We start from the raw sequence: 17,156 nt of genomic DNA on the forward strand, positions 1-17,156 counted from the left end.
CACTTTAACTTTCAGATGTACAAGTGAAACTAAACTGGCACCACATGTGCCTTTCAGATGTAAAAGTGGAGATTTAGAGTAAAAAAGGACTTACATTTTGATCTGTTTCTCATCCACACATATTATATTGCTGCTAAAGATATGAATTTAACCACTGGAGTCTTATGGATTACTTCTATGTTTCCTTTATTTGATTTTTGGAGCTACAAAGGTCTGGTCCCCATTCACTTGCATTTTATGGACCTACAGAGCTGAGCTATTCTTCTAAAAATATTTGTTTGTGTTCTGCTGACGAAAGAAAGTCATACACATCTGGGATGACATGAGGGTGAATAAATGATGAAATGATGAAAATTTTAATTTTGGGGTGAACTATCCCTTTAAGCATGAAGCCCCTGCCACACTTATATGTAATATTTACTGTAAGCTCAGAGTAATTTTTTTTACAGAATTAATATGTAATGAGGGAATGCTGATCTTTGATTTTATACCTGTTCTTTCCCAACAGTTGATCCAAGCAGGTAAAGGCGAAGCTTTGAGAATCAGAGCCATCTTGAGGTCACTGGTGCCCATTGAAGATCTAGTGGGAGTCATCAGCTTACCTGTTCAGATTCCCACCCTTGGCAAAGGTACATAAGTAAAGACATTTATATTAAATCATTTTGAATAATTTAGGCATCAGAATCAGAATGGAATACTGCAAACGATGGCTGAGTAAAATCTATCATGTTTCTTGCAACAACAAAAAACAGCAATTTTATACTGCTTACACTCATATGGCTCTATCTAACATTTTTAGGGGCACATTAAAAATGTAAGGGCACAGTCAGAATTCAGTTTTTAAAGAGTGTTATGTGTAACTGTTAATGTATCACAATATAGCATGCATATGCACAAGCAGGCATTAAGAATTAAGTTCATAAACAACAGATATACTGGATACATGACATTAGACACATTCAGATAAAACTTTTTCCAATTTTCCTTTTTTCTTTTAACATTACAGATGCACAAAACAACATAATGCCTGACTGATCACCTTAATGTCCATCTAATAAACAAAAGATATATTAATAACACTTTATATTTTCATTAGTCATAAACAAATATTATAGAATTCTTCAGATTAGTAGTTCATGAATATTCAACTATAAATGAAAATACAGCTGATTAAACTTCTTTGACATTCATTCATATTCTGTTTTTAAGTTTTAGTTAATAATCTGTTAAGAAATGTGTAATGGAATAATGATTATGTTATTCATGAAAGTTATCATTTTAACAATATATTTTCTTTTGACATTTTTTGTATTTTTTTTTTTATCAAATGTGAGTAAAATGCACACATTGTGGAGCCCTGACTCAACTTCTCTGTGGCATTTTTGATAGATGGTCAGATAGTTGAGCCAAAAATGTCAGCGAGTTTCGTGCCAGACCACAAAGCCTCCATGGTGCTTTTCCTGGACAGAGTGTACGGCATTGAAAACCAGGACTTCCTGTTACATGTGCTGGAGGTGGGCTTTCTGCCCGATATGAGAGCTGGAGCTTCACTGGATACGGTAAGCTCTTAACACAGTCAATAATATTTCATCATCACTTCTTTACCTTTCATAATATGCATATTGTCATTATGTTGGAGTGTATATTCTGGTAATTTAATTATACCATGATAATTCATATAACAAGAATCTGTATGATATTGCTTCTTATGTTCATCCAGGCGGCGTTTAGCACCACAGAGATGGCACTGGCTCTGAACCGTTACCTGTGCTCCGCTGTGCTGCCTCTACTCACTAAGTGTGCCCCACTGTTCGCTGGCACAGACCACCGTGCCATTATGATCGACTCTATGCTGCACACTATCTATAGGCTGTCCCGTGGCCGTGCTCTTACTAAAGCTCAGAGAGACGTCATTGAGGACTGCCTCATGTCTCTTGTCAAGTTAGTAATTCCTCCTTGACATCAGCACCAATTTTCTTAAATGCAATTTATTTTGAACATAATGATGTTTGTGTATTTTTAGGTATTTGCGGCCATCTATGTTGCAGCATCTGTTGAGGAGGCTTGTGTTTGATGTGCCAATCCTAAACGAGTATGCCAAGATGCCCCTCAAGGTATGCAAGTATAGTAAGTGTAAATTAAGGTAATCTGGAACATGCCATAAAACTTCTGCTATTGACTGGTATTGTCACTCCAACACTTACAATCGCATGACAAACCAGGTACAAAATGGTCATGTTAAAGGGTTAGTACACCCAAAAATGACTCATGACCTCATGTCATTCCAAACCTGTATGACTTTCTGTCATACACACAAAAGGAAAGGCAGAATGGTTAGCCTGATTCACCATTCACTTTTTTTTTCTTTTTTTTTTTTTCATACAGTGAAAGTGAATAGTGCTTGACCCTTACATTTTGCCTAATATCTTCCTTTGTATTCTACAGAAGAAAAAAAGTAAGTCATACGGGTTTGGAACAACATGAGTGTAAGTAAATAACATAAGGAATTTTAATTTCTGGGTGACCTATAACATAATCCTTGTGACAGAGCATCAAATTTACATAGCATTGCTAAGGTGTCCCACATTATCCAGTGTCCCAGTTTACCCAAATTGACCCTACTTTAGTTAGATATGCTCAGTTTTTGGTTCCTGTCATCATGTTTTTGGCCAGTGTGCTTTAGTTGAGTTGTTCTTAATACATTTAGTTGCTGACCAATCACTATGAGCGTTGCTGGAAGTATTATTGTCTGCCTAATGGATGGGCCAACTTTGGAATCACATCAGAAGAGGAGCTGCATCTTTCTCGGAAACTCTTCTGGGGCATCTTTGAGTCCCTCGCACACAAGGTGTGACATATATGAATACTCGCAATGGAGGAATTCTAATTGAAACATGCATATACTGTATACACTTACTTGCCATCTCATTTCTCTAGAAATTTGATGCAGAGCTGTTTAAGATTGCCATGCCCTGTATCTGTGCCATTGCGGGTGCCATCCCTCCAGACTATGTAGATGCCAGCTATTCATCCATAACTGAGAAGAAAGCATCTGTTGATGCTGAGGGCAACTTTGATCCCAAGCCAGTGGAGACAACCAAGTAAGTGAGATATAGGGAAAACAATCAGCGAATAGTCAGTGCCAAGTGTGCTTTAATAGTTTATTGAAAACCATTGACTTTACAATAAGCAATCATTATGAGGGAATCAAAAGATTTGCATTCCAATAAACAGCACTGACATATCTCCTCGTTTAAAGTATTTTCGTTTTTGTTCTTTGCAGCACAATCATCCCTGAGAGGCTGGATGCCTTCATAAACAAATATGCTGAGCACACGCATGATAAATGGGCCTTTGAGAAGGTTAGTATCAGGGCTCTTGCTAATTTCTGAATGGCAAAGAAATTGTGGGTTCAGGAATAGGCTTGTAACTTTTGCCTTCTTCAGATCCAGAACAACTGGACATTTGGAGAGGTTCTAGATGAGAATGCCAAAACCCATCCCATGCTGCGGCCATACAAGACTTTCTCAGAAAAGGTCTGAATGTATCTATGCTGTTCACAAGCTATTCTTTATCTTTATTAATATCTATCTGCTTGGTTTACACCATTGGTTGTTCCTTTGTTGCGAGTATTTTAAAGAAAGAATGGATCTCAGCCTCTCATTTTATCTCTCTCTAGGATAAGGAGATCTATCGCTGGCCCATTAAAGAGTCCGTCAAGGCTATGCTGGCATGGGAATGGACTCTCGAGAAAGCCAGAGATGGAGAGACTGAGAAAACAGAGGTGAAGGCCACCAGGAAGATCTCTCAGACTGCTCAGGTAAAAGAGGAATGAGCGAAATTCAAATTCAGGTGGAACCAGATGGAAATTGTATGTTTGATAAACATAATTCTGTATGTGCAACTTTATATCAATCTCCTCCAGGCCACCTATGACCCAAGCCAGGGATACTCTCCCCAGCCAGTAGACCTAACAAGCATGGCATTGTCCAGAGAGCTACAGGTACATAATTTATTTAAAGGAATATTCTGGGTTCAGTACAAGTTAAGCTCAATCGACAGCTTTTGTGGCATAATGTTGATTACCACAAAAATTAATTTTGACTTTTCCCTCCTTTTCTTTAAAAAAAAAAGGTTACAGTGAGGCACTTGCAATGGAAGTGAATGGGGCCAATTTTTGGAGGGTTTAAAGGCAGAAATGTGAAGCTTAAAATTTTCTAAAAGCACTTACATTAATTCTTATGTTAAAACCGTATTTTATTTGAGCTGTAAAGTTGTTTAAATAGCAATTTTTACAGTCATTTTAAGGTTTTAAGGTTTGATGACATTACATCGTCATGGCAGCAAAGTTGTAAAATTGGCTATAACTACACAGAAAAGGTTAGTAAGCGATTTTATCACAATAAAATCGTGTTAAACACAGATATTATTTATGTCTTGTGGCTGTACTTTTGAAAAGTGTAAAAATTGGCCCTCATTCACTTCCATTGTAAGTGCCTCACTGTACCCAGATTTTTGCTCTTTTTTAAAGAAAAGGAGGGGCAAGTTAAAATGTATTTTTGTGGTGATCAATATTATGCCACAAATGCTGTCGATTGAGCTTAACTTGTATTGAACCCGGAATATTCCTATAATTGCCGTAACTTCTTTATAACATGGTCCACCAGGTAGACCATCACCAAACCAGCGTTGAAAATTATGTGGGTGTAAGCTGGACTTTTCAGCAGGGTAATAAAGTACCTTATGTTTCTGTCCAAAGTCCATGGCAGAGCAGCTCGCTGAGAATTACCACAACACATGGGGCCGCAAAAAGAAGATGGAACTGCAAGCCAAGGGTATGATCTCATTTATTCAAGTCAGTATGTGACCCAAATGCACACCATTTAAAAATGATTTATTGTTAAGACAAACCATGTTGATCCATGGAGAGTTTGCTTGTATCTTGTGGTTTTTGTATTCATAGGTGGTGGCACCCACCCTTTGCTGGTACCATACGATACGCTGACAGCCAAGGAGAAGGCAAGGGACAGAGAGAAAGCCCAAGACCTGCTCAAATTCCTCCAGTTCAACGGTTATGCGGTCACCAGGTGCCCAACTGATAAATAAAAGTCTAGTGATGTAATAAAGAGAACAAAAGAGACATGCTCAGACAGTTACTTTATATTGTGTCTCCTCACACTTGTTTTGTTGTTCTCCAGAGGTTTGAAGGACATGGAGCAGGAAATTTCCTCCATTGAGAAGCGCTTTGCTTACGGGTTCCTACAGAAGCTGTTGAAGTGGATGGAGATTGCACAGGAGTTTATTGCTCATCTTGGTACAGTATACATTCATAGCGGCTATTTCTTAGATCCAAAGCATTGCAGATATTATATTGCACTTGATGCAGTTGTTTTTGATTGATGTGTTTCATGTGTTTGTTACACTAGAGGCCGTTGTGAGCAGTGGAAGAGTTGAGAAATCTCCTCATGAACAGGAGATTAAATTCTTTGCCAAGGTGAGACACCTAGGACATGTAAATGCTAGGCAAGACTTCTATCTCAGTGGGAATTATTTGTTAGACACAGGGTGGACTGCACCAGTAAGGAACTTTAAGCTTCAAAAAGGATGCAAAAACACTATAAAAGTATCATAAATGTAGTGAAAAATGAAAATTCTCTCATCATTTATACACTGTTATGCCATTTTAAGTATATGCATGACTTACTTCTGCTGAACACAAACAAATATTTTTAGAATATCTCAGCTCTGTTGGTCCACACAGTGCAAGTCAACAGGGTCCAAAATTTTGAAGTTCAAAAAGCATATAAAAGCAGCATGAAAGTAATCCATATGACTCCAGTGGTTTAATTCATGTCTTCATAAGCGATATGATAGATGTGGGTGAGAAACATATCAGTATGTAAGTCCTTTTTGTATTACAAATCTCCACTTTTGAACAGCCCTCCTAAGCGCTCTTCTCTCCAAAGAGGAGTTCTTCTTCATTTGTTTTTGGCATTCTTCGTGCATATTGCTACCTACTGGGCAGGGAGGATAATTTATAGTAAATAAAAAAAAAGGACTTAAATATTGATCTGTTTCTCACCCACCGCTATCATATCGCTTCTGAAGACATAGATTTAACCACTAGAGTTGTATGGATTATGTTTATGCTGCTGATACTGTATGTGCTTTGTTAAGCTTTAAAGTTTTGGACCCTGTTGGACTTGCGTTGTGTGGACCTACAGAGCTGAGATGTTCTTTTTGAAATCTTTGTGTGTGTTCTGCAGAAAAAAGAAAGTCATACACATCTGGGATGGCATGAAGGGGAGTAAATGATGAGAGAATTTTCCTTTTTGTTTGAACCCATTTTTTGTGAAGTCATTATTCAGCCTGGATTTCATTTAGTCTTAAACATAATCCTTATTAGTGCAACCCCAACGACAGTGTTTTGGTTATGTCTAATGTCTAAAGTCCCTCATTCACTCTCTCTCTTTTGTGTCTTTCTGTAGATTTTGCTTCCATTGATAAACCAATACTTTAAGAATCACTGCCTGTATTTCCTGTCCACACCAGCAAAAGTCCTGGGCAGTGGTGGCCACGCCTCCAACAAGGAGAAAGAGATGATTGCAAGGTATTTAAGATCTATGCTATAGATTTCCATTGTTCTGAGTCTATTGTTACATGATATAACGTAGACAAAATATATCTTCAGTTTTTTGCGCCTTGAAGACTTTTAAGTTTCGCAAGTGATGTTCAGTTATTCCAGAAAATATTTTTGACCTTGTCCTTCCTGCTCCTCACAATTCTTGCCTGTGGCTCTCTCTCTTTGCCCCTTCCTGGAGTATTCACGGGTCCCTTCATCCTTTTGTTATTTGTTCTATTTATCTTCTATGGTCCACATTGTTTTGCTACTGCTTTTCCATCATTTTAACCTCACCCTTTCATTCCTCTCCACACCTTCTTCTCTTTCTGAACTCTCCACTCCTTTTTCTATCTGTCTTTCTCTCTCTCTACTGTCTCTCTTATTCGCACTGTTGTCTTGCCTCAGTATCTTCTGTAAGTTGGCCGGTCTGGTGAGACACAGGGTTTCCCTCTTTGGTAAGAATCCTGCATGATGGCCTGATGACACATCTCATTGTTTCAACTTCATTCCCCTTTTCTTTGTTTTACACCATTCATACACCCATTCTTAATAGTTGCTTTTAATTTGCTCTGAGTTCTCTTTTGTTTTATTTCCTTCCATGCTTCCCTCCTCTCACTTCCCCCTTTTTTTCTTTCTTTCTTTCTTTCTTTCTTTCTTTCTTTCTTTCTCTCTCTCTCTCTCTCTCTCTCTCTCTCTCTGAGTGGCTGTGGTTTGCTTTGCAAAAATGCTTGTGGTTTTTTTTCTCACAGTGTTTGCTCTATAACCCTACAGTAAGAGCCATTTTTATATCAGTAAATGAGAAGAATATCTGCTTTGGCTGTAATTTTATCACTTCATGCTATATTGGTATCATGTTTGAGCATAGCAGTCCTAATTCTGTAAGATGATCAAACCAGGGAAGTACTGTATGTTAAAATGCTAATTCTAATGCAGGGTGCAACATAAAAGATGATTGTCATGCTCTCTATGTTTGTGTGTATGTGCACAGGCACTGATGCCTCAGCAGTGGTCAACTGTCTTCATATCTTGTCCCGCTCACTGGATGCCAGGTACGTTTTTTATTCACATTATTTCCTGCATTTTACTGATGCTTACACTGTCGAGTAATCCTTGCATTCATGTTTATAATTTTCTTGTCTTTTGCTCTCTCCTCAAGGACTGTGATGAAATCTGGGCCCGAGATTGTGAAGGCTGGTCTGCGCTCTTTCTTTGAGAGTGCTGCCGATGATATTGAGAAGATGGTTGAGAACCTCAAATTGGGGAAGGTGTCCACCAAAAACCAGGTCTGATGAAAAAATAATCATGTTCTCTGAAATGTTCCTTTTTTGTGTGTTTAAGTTGCTAAATGTACACACTCTCTCTCTCTAACAGGTGAAAGGTGTATCTCAGAATATAAACTACACCACCAATGCTCTGCTGCCAGTGCTCACCTCTCTATTTGACCACATCGCCCAGCACCAGTTTGGAGATGATGTCATCTGTGAGTTATTAAAAAAAAAAAAAGGATTTTTAGGATTTGAAGAGACAGAAGAAATTGAGACATAACTGTTTCAAGTTCTAAAAAATATGGCTATAATTGGAACAACCTATCTGCCAACAACTCTGAAAAACAGTGCGCAAGTGTACTGGAGAATTGGTGTTGTTTTAAAGGCATAGGGTGGTCACACCAAATATTGATTTATTTTTATTTATTTTTGTGTATAAAATTTTTATTTGGTTTCACATTAAACAACAACAAAAACACATACAAAGATTCCATGGATACTACAGTAAGTAAATTAAAAATAATATATAAATTAATAATGAAAAATGTTTGGGGGGTGGGGGGGTGTCTGCATATAATACGCTCAAAACAGATACACAACAGATACAAAAAATGCATTCAAAATATGACAAACATACATTGGACGTACAGGAGGAATAATAAAAGTAGAAGTAACATAAATATTTAATTACCATACAATTGATTTAGTATTTTGTATAAAGTTAAATGATGAATAAAAAAAATGCAAGCCATTATTTTTAAAAACATCCTGCCTAAAACTTTTTTGCAAAGTACTGTACATAGCAGATTATATAAATTAATAGGTGGCAGGAATTAAATCGAATTCAGTTCAATTTAGTGTGCTACATTGCCATGCCAAAAACTGCAAAAAAGCTGTAAAAATGAATTAAAATAACAATAATGAAAAGAGTAAACAAGTAGTATCATCATATAAAATACTGTACAATTAAATGTAATTAAACAGTAGTTATTAAAAGTAAAGATGTAAAATAAGAATAAATATGCCAATAATTGTATTAATGAAAATATGTATAGTAATAGATGCTCGCTGTTCCATTATCTCTCTCTTTCTCTTTTTCCTTCTCCATCACTCAGTGGATGATCTGCAGATATCCTGTTACCGTATCATGTGCAGCATCTACTCCCTGGGCACTGTAAAGACCCCTCATGCCGAGAAGTAAGCAAACTGTTCTCTGTATGTGTGTTTGGTTCCTTTGAATATATTGTTGCAAGTCCGAATATATATTTGTAAATCCGAATAAATAGTTATAAATCCTGAATATATAATTATAAATATATAGTTGTAAATCTGAAAATATAATTATGTGTTAATGAATGTTATGGTGTGATGTCAAACAGCCAAAGACCTGCTTTAGGAGAGTGTCTGGCTCATCTGGCTGCTGCCATGCCTGTTGCCTTCCTGGAGCCCCATCTCAATGAATTCAACGCCTACTCTGTGTACACAACCAAAACCCCTCGAGAGAGAACAAGTCAGTAGCTCAATCTATACTGTTTTTCATTAGTTGCTTAAGAATTTTAAGGGGATTTCACCCAAATAAGAAAATATTATCATCATTTACTGAAGCTTTCAGGCCAACAATGATAGAGCTTCCTTTACCCCCTGTCCTTCATGTTTTAGTCCTGGGTCTGCCCAGTCAAGTACAGGAGCTTTGTCTAGACATCCCTGAGCTCGACGTGTTGATGAAGGATATCGGGCATCTGGCAGAATCTGGGGCCCGTTATACAGAGATGCCACATGTGATTGAGATCACCCTGCCCATGCTGTGTAACTATCTGCCTCGCTGGTGGGAGAGGGGACAAGAGAACTTCCCAGAGCAGGAGGGTCAACTTTGCACTGATGTCACCTCTGAGCAACTTAATCAATTGCTGGGCAGCATCATGAAGATTGTCGTCAATAACCTGGGCATTGATGAAGCTTCCTGGATGAAGAGACTGGCAGGTGAAAGGAAACTAAACATGCAGTCTACAAGTTTTTAACTGACTTCATGAAACTGGTTTTATAAAACAGGTCGTTTGAGCTCTAAATACTGATTGGATGAGCCACAATCAAAGCCATTGTAAAATAGTTGATTATTACACTACTGTGACAGTACGTCACTTGATTTTCACATTAAAGGGTAGTTCACCCAAAAATTAAAATTCTCTTATCATTTACTCACCCTCATGCCATCCCAGATGTGTATGACTTTCTTTCTTCAGAAGAACACAAACGACGATTTTTAGAAAAATATGTCAGCTCTGTGGGTCCATACAATGCAAGTGAATGGTGATCAGACCTTTGTAGCTCCAAAAATCAAATATTGTAAACATGAAAGTAATCCATATGACTCCAGTGTTTAAATCCATATCTTCAGAAGCAATGTAGGTGTGGGTGAGAAACAGAACAATATTTAATTCCTTTTTTCTCCACTTTAACTTTCAGATGTGAAAGTGAAACTAAACAGGCACCACATGTGACTTTCAGCTGTAAAAGTGAAAGTGAAGATTTAGAGTAAAAAAGGAATTAAATATTGTTCTGTTTCTCACCCACACCTATTATTGCTTCAGAAGACTTGGATTTAACCACTGGAGTCAAACAGATTACTTCTATGTTTCCTTTATGTTATATCCTTTTTGGATCTACAAAGTTTTGATCACCAATCACTTGCAATATATGGAATTGCAGAGCTGAGATATTCTTCTAAAAATCTTTGTTTGTGTTCTGCAAAAGAAAGAAAGTCTTACACATCTGGGATGGCATTAGTGTGAGTAAATGATGAGAGAATTTTCCTTTTTGGGTGAACTATCCCTTTAATCATTCATTGCTTGGCAACAGTAAACATCCTACAGTCAGGCTAATGGATTGTGTTACATGATAGAAGAATTGTTTATTGTTATTATTATAATAAATATAATTATGAATTGAATATTGGTGTCTTTAATGATATTGCTTTTGTTGCAGTTTTAAAACATTAGTAAGCCCCAAAGCCGTGTGTTTTAGAAATTTTACTTGGTGAAGGCGTCCACTTCACATTGTACTTAACCATGGGCTACAACACTGTAATCCCCTTCATCTATGTTTTTACACACAGTGATACTTTTAAAATGTAGAATTTCACATCAGATCTGCACGGCAAAATAAATAACTGATCAATAATCGCTACTACTGATCTTTTACCTAATTTGCTTACTCCTGATATTCCTCCCCAGTGTTTGCTCAACCCATCGTGAGCAGAGCAAAGCCAGAGATGCTGAAGTCCCACTTTATCCCCACCATGGAGAAGCTGAAGAAGCGCAGTGGAAAGGTGGTGGCTGAGGAGGAACAGCTGCGTATGGAAGGGAAGACAGAGGTGGACAGCGAGGAGGGAACCATTCGCGATGAATTTGCTGTGCTCTGCAGGGATCTGTATGCTCTTTACCCGCTGCTCATCAGATACGTGGACAACAACAGGTATGTGCAGCACTTATGTATAGGACATAAACATTTACTGCAGGTTAAAGGAAGGGTTATAGTTCTGTCAATATTTACTCACCCTCATGTTGCTCAGTACCTGTATGACTTTGTCTTCTGTTTAACACAAAAGGCCAAATTTTATGAATCATGTTGCTTTTTGCCATATAAGAGCCATACAAAACCACAATAAAAGTAGTCAATACTTCGCTTGACAAGTGAAGAGCAATGGAGCATTTTGTCTGTCGCTTATTTTATTTCTATGGCGTCACGCTGGGAAGCCCCACAGTGTAATTTCATTGGTCTAAAATCCCACTTAACATTTGTTAACATAATATCTGTTTGCTACAGATCAAATATGTTCTAACTGTGCTGTTTCGCACAGCAGTTTTGGTTTCAGTGTCGACAGATACATTTTTTGTTGCTGGAATCTAGGCTTGAGATCAATGCTTTTTTCACGCATTGATAATCAGAAAATTTTCCAGATGATTATCAATCTATATCTGCATTTTTTCAGATATAAATAGGGCTACTCGTTGCTACACCGAACCTTCCCCAAAACTCTCCAATTTGTTCATCCTCCATAACATTACCCACAATGAAAGGACGTGCGAAAAACCAGCTGCACAAATGTAGGGGTGACAGAGGTGACGGTAACTTATTATTTGGTACAGTAAATGTTATATCACCCCCTTGAGGTCTTCCAAAGCTATTACGCCTGACTACATTAAATGAAGGCCAACTGACTGTGAATTGGAGAGCACACAAATTCGTTTTCTAATTTAAATGTCAGCTAATTTTAATATATCAATGTCTCAAAAGCATATAGAGAAAATGGCGTGGCAATCAATAACACTGTGTAACAAATTATTTTATAATTTTTTTGTTCCTGGGTAGTAAGTGTTATTTCCTAATTGCTTATGCCTTGAAAGTATAGAAAATGGCTATTATTCCCCACAAACTTTGCTTTTGTGACCAGGACAGTGATATTTTAAAATGTATCTTTTCCAATGAGAAAACAGGTGAATGTGTGTCTTTTCGTTCACATAAAGTCCGAAAAAAACAACATATGAATCCAAATGAACATGTATTTATACTAAAGTAATATTCAAAGCCGTGCTGGTCCATAATGGTAACAAGTACCCATCTCTTCCCCTGGCTCACTCGGTGCACCTCAAAGAGGATTACCACAGCATTAAGACCTTGCTGGATGCCATGAAGTATGATGAGTACGGCTGGGAGGTCATAGGAGACTTCAAAATGGTGACATTCCTGATGGGTCTCCAAGGCGGTTTTACCAAGTTTCCCTGCTATCTTTGCCTTTGAGACAGCAGGGACACCAAGGCACACTACCACAGGTGGGACTGGCCACAGCAGACCGAGTTCTCTGTGGGGAGGAACAACGTCAAGTGAGAGCCACTGGTGGAACCCCGGAAGGTGCTGATGCCACCACTGCACATCAAATTGGGCCTTATGAAACAATTTGTCAGAGCTCTAGATAAGGAGTCGGCAGCCTTTAAGTACCTTCAAGACTTCTTCCCTAAGCTGTCTGAGGCAAAGGTCAAAAACGGTGTCTTCATCGGACCACAGATAAAGAAGGATTTTGGGTTCATATGTTGTTTTTTCGGACTTTATGTGAACGAAAAGACACAAATTCGCCCGTTTTCTCATTGGAATAGGTAAATTTCAAAATATCACTGTCCTGGTCACAAAAGCAAATTTTGTGGGGAATAATAGCCATTTTCTATACTTTTGAGGCATAAGCAATTAGGAAATAACACTTACTACCCAGGAACAAAAATTGTGTTACATAGTGATCGATGTATCGATATTGTATGATGTTCCTGCTGGAATCTTATCTCATCACGTTAGGACATGGTGTTATGCTCTGAAGTACAATTCATTTCTCTGATTCTGTGATTTGGATTGTTTAAAGGGCAAGATGGTTGACCTGTCCTGACCCTGATGCTGAGGACCTCTTCAGGATGGTTGGAGAAGTCTTCATTTTCTGGTCTAAATCTCATGTAAGTCTGAGATCTGTTTCTTTCCAGTTTACTCTGTTTCATTAAAATGTAATGGTATTCATTTAGAACTCTGTTATGATCAACTGCAAACCATAGACTGGTTTAACAAACCAATAACTCTGCATTCTTTCCCTCTGTAATAATGCTTCCTGTGATTTTGGCACTCTACAGAACTTCAAGCGTGAGGAGCAGAACTTTGTGGTGATGAATGAGATTAACAACATGTCCTTCCTCACTGCTGACAGTAAAAGCAAGATGAGCAAGGTGAGTTTAACTACCACTCAAAATCTGCACAGACAAAGGACCTAACTCATCATTGGCATTGTGAAATGAACACAACTTTAAAGTCAATAGGAAATGGCATTTGAAACCCAGTATACTTTTGTAATCTGACATATTTTCAAATGAACAGGATACAAAGGCAAACTTTTTGTTACTTGGAATAGTTTGAACCGAAGAATCATGCACAACACTGTAAAAAAAATATTTTGTTGTTTCAACTTAAAAGTGTTCATACTGCCTTAAAATTTTAAGTTTAAGTGTCAACTTAAGAGGGAAAGTTGTTTAAAGTTGACTTAAATCAGCGCTACCCAACACTCGGCCCATGGACCGCATGCGGCCCTCCAGCGATATTTTGCGGCCTGTGTTATGACATAATTAGCAGAAATATATTTATCAGCTGCTTTTCAAGTATGTATGAATTGTGAGGTGTCCATTTTCATGAGGATTTACGCTAGTTCTCTATCATATTCAGACTTAAGCTTGACAAGGAGACACTCATGGGCCTCAACATGCCTTTACACATAAATCACAATGATGGTGGTGACAATCATCAAACGCATTGAGTAAAAAGATGAGCTTTGAATTATTGCTGCATGACAGATAACTAAAAGTGACAACAATCACCATAACCTGCAGCATAACTAAAAGCAGCAAACAGTAAAAAAAAAAAAGAAAAGAAAAGTAAAACAGTAAAACTGCAATTTGCATAATTTACTTGTGCCACAGTGCATGCTGGGAATTCAAATGTGCATAGTTCTCTTGACTTATGTTTTTGATTTCAGCTGAATAGTTTTACTAAGTTCAAAAACTTATCACATTTTAAGTTATGATAACTAAAAGGCAAAATCCTTTTTTTACAGTGAATAAGACCAGGAACGGGTATTAAGAAATTAAATAGGCACAATTATTATGTCATGTTGACTTCAAATGTTTATTTCTTTCAACTACCACTTCCATCTCAAATTATATTTAATTGTTATTAAGAATTGTAACAAATACAAATTGTATGGTTTGTTAGAATTCCATTTCTCCAGGAGACTGCTGACCTCATGTTCTTTCCAGGTTTCGGGCCCTTCGGGGTGTATATATTTATAAGGCAACCCTTTTTTTTTTAATGATTTTATGTGCTATCTTTGATGGGTTGTTGTACAGTCTTAACATTGCTATCTCTCTCTCTGTTCTGTCTCGGTGTGGATTCGGGGCCTGTAGGCCGGGGACGGAGAGGTCAGACCGAGTTTCTGCACGAAATCAAAGCTGTGCTGATCGCATGGCGCTCAATGCCGAGGCTTTTCATCAAACTTCCATACACACTGGCAAACTGATACATATAGTCACATATACACACTGACAGACACATACCTATGCAAATGGGTTTTAAACTCACCTATATACTCATTTAACATGACCCACAGTGTAAGGGTAAGCTATGTTCTTACGTTCATCCATTGAAGTCAGTAGTCAATCTCTCACCTCAGATGCCAACTTCACATTAGTCGTGTAGTCTTAAAGGAGTACAAAAACATGTTCACTGCCAGTGTGTGTGAGATATGTTTGTACCTTGTTTAATGAAAGCCCTCAGTTCTAGACTTTAGTGTCAGGATCATGGCACTCTCTTCAGCTAGCTATTAAAGTAACTCCGGCTGAATCTGAGCTCCATCACCCTGACTGTGATTTTGTTTGATGTGTCTTCTGATAGAGTTTGACTGCTGCAAGTTCTTGCAGACTTGTCTTTTTCTCTTTTCTTTCTTTTTTCCTGTTTGTTGATAACGTTTAATCTTTTTTTCCCCACAAGCTCTGGTGGTGATGCTCCCTCACAAGGAGCAATCTTAATCCTCCATTATCAAACCCATTATCACCCATCTAATCTTTACTGAATTCAGGGAAACATTACAGCACATTGTCAGTGTTTATCATTGGAAATGTAGGGAGGGGACATTCTCCCAGTGGGGAACAGTTCTCATTACATCTCTCATCTAATATTTCCCTCCCTTTGTTCCCTCCATCAATTAAAAAGTACTTTCGGCTGTGCTGTGAGACAGCTATTACTGCAGCATCAATTGTTGTCTCGGCAGAGTCTTCTCCTTTTCTCCCCTCACTTCTACTTTGCTTCTCTCCTCTCTTTTCTTTTTTCTCCACTCCTCTCCTCTCTTTTGTCTCCTTTTTTGTCATCTCTTCTCTCACCTTCAGAGGGAGCTCTTGTTGTAGAAGGCAACTGTCAGTAATAGCCTCTTACAGCTACAGATCCGGAGAGTGTGTTTGAGAGACAGAGCGGCCCCATTGCTTAGTGCTGTTTTCTAGTGTGCTGTGCTGGAGGGTGGGCGACATTGCATTACTAACAATGTGACTGCTGTATGTATAGCTTCAAAGATCTCTTAATAAACCCAACTGATAACACTCAAGCCCCATACTGCAGTTTTGCTGCAGTTGCTGGCAACGCACTTTGAATAACTGTAGCATCTGAAGCTGTAGCTGTAGTGTTTGAGTTTATTGCCTGCCTTTGAAGCATGCTGTTACTTGGTAAATTTCCCCATTTCCTTGTTATTCGATAATACACAGATTTTTCTCAACGCAAATCTTCCCTTGCTTTTAAGACTTTTAACACATTTTTAAAGGGGTCATATCATATTTCTTATTATTTACCCACTGTACCTGCGTTGCCTTGTGATAGATTCATAAAACAGTCCATGCTGAAATTTACCGCATAAATGCAAGAGAGCAGACAGAAATGACCAGGGTACCTGATACCTTGGTAAAAGTAAATTTTATCTACTCTTTTCTAACATAGGGGTCCTTCAGAAGGATATACAGAGTTACAAGTGCTTTCACACGTTTTGGTTCTTCTGGGGTTTAGGAATAATAGTATCTATCTGGCTTCTTATCACCTCTAAACAGCTGATTTTCAAACATGGACAGTCATGTGACAATGTATTCATCCTTCTGTCTGGAGTCAGAAAGTTGCAGAAGTTCAGAACGAGTTGTTCTTGATGCTTACTGTAGTTTTAATAAATGCTCTTTTTGGACTGGGGAGGAAGTTTGTGTTCTAAAGGTTACAGTATGTTTTCAAAGCACATCTAGCTCTCTTATCTCCAAAGATCAGGAAAATTGTGATACTTAGGGGGTATTTACACTTGATCACTTCATGCGTTTTTACTGTTGGGATAGCTATCCTGTCAGGAAAAGACCAAGTGTAAATGACGGATTCTAGATGGAAATACACTCGCTGACTGCTTTAATAGGTACACCTGTACACCTACTTATTCATGCCATTATCTAAGCAGCCAATCATGTGGCAGCAGGAGCTTCAATTAATGTTCGCATCAACCATCAGAATGGGGAAAAAATGTGATCTCAGTGATTTCAACCGTGGCAAGATGGGCTGGTTTGAGTATTTCTGTAACTGTTGATCTCCTGGGATTTTCACGCACAACAGTCCCTAGAGTTTACTCAGAATGGTGCCAAAAACAAAAAACATCCAGTGAGCGGCAGTTCTGC

At 38.1% G+C, this 17,156-nt stretch overlaps 1 protein-coding gene across 1 annotated transcript in view; it reads left to right on the forward strand.

Moving 5' to 3' along the window:
* ryr1b (ryanodine receptor 1b (skeletal)) overlaps nucleotides 1-17,156 on the forward strand; it is a 149,659-nt gene that overhangs the window by 91,913 nt on the left and 40,590 nt on the right. The window contains exons 47-72 of the mRNA XM_051656671.1: nucleotides 509-629; nucleotides 1,390-1,559; nucleotides 1,721-1,941; nucleotides 2,024-2,114; nucleotides 2,708-2,848; nucleotides 2,938-3,101; nucleotides 3,284-3,362; nucleotides 3,447-3,536; nucleotides 3,680-3,820; nucleotides 3,926-4,003; nucleotides 4,760-4,835; nucleotides 4,964-5,087; nucleotides 5,199-5,314; nucleotides 5,427-5,494; nucleotides 6,489-6,610; nucleotides 7,028-7,077; nucleotides 7,611-7,671; nucleotides 7,779-7,905; nucleotides 7,994-8,102; nucleotides 9,003-9,084; nucleotides 9,267-9,397; nucleotides 9,547-9,867; nucleotides 11,118-11,358; nucleotides 13,295-13,382; nucleotides 13,554-13,646; nucleotides 14,874-14,888. Of these exons, the coding sequence (XP_051512631.1) occupies nucleotides 509-629; nucleotides 1,390-1,559; nucleotides 1,721-1,941; nucleotides 2,024-2,114; nucleotides 2,708-2,848; nucleotides 2,938-3,101; nucleotides 3,284-3,362; nucleotides 3,447-3,536; nucleotides 3,680-3,820; nucleotides 3,926-4,003; nucleotides 4,760-4,835; nucleotides 4,964-5,087; nucleotides 5,199-5,314; nucleotides 5,427-5,494; nucleotides 6,489-6,610; nucleotides 7,028-7,077; nucleotides 7,611-7,671; nucleotides 7,779-7,905; nucleotides 7,994-8,102; nucleotides 9,003-9,084; nucleotides 9,267-9,397; nucleotides 9,547-9,867; nucleotides 11,118-11,358; nucleotides 13,295-13,382; nucleotides 13,554-13,646; nucleotides 14,874-14,888 (3,120 nt within the window). The remainder of the gene's footprint in view (nucleotides 1-508; nucleotides 630-1,389; nucleotides 1,560-1,720; nucleotides 1,942-2,023; nucleotides 2,115-2,707; nucleotides 2,849-2,937; nucleotides 3,102-3,283; nucleotides 3,363-3,446; nucleotides 3,537-3,679; nucleotides 3,821-3,925; nucleotides 4,004-4,759; nucleotides 4,836-4,963; nucleotides 5,088-5,198; nucleotides 5,315-5,426; nucleotides 5,495-6,488; nucleotides 6,611-7,027; nucleotides 7,078-7,610; nucleotides 7,672-7,778; nucleotides 7,906-7,993; nucleotides 8,103-9,002; nucleotides 9,085-9,266; nucleotides 9,398-9,546; nucleotides 9,868-11,117; nucleotides 11,359-13,294; nucleotides 13,383-13,553; nucleotides 13,647-14,873; nucleotides 14,889-17,156) is intronic.

The sequence above is a fragment of the Myxocyprinus asiaticus genome, chromosome 26 (genome assembly GCF_019703515.2).
Source record: "Myxocyprinus asiaticus isolate MX2 ecotype Aquarium Trade chromosome 26, UBuf_Myxa_2, whole genome shotgun sequence".
In the NCBI taxonomy this organism is placed as follows: Eukaryota; Metazoa; Chordata; class Actinopteri; order Cypriniformes; family Catostomidae; genus Myxocyprinus; species Myxocyprinus asiaticus.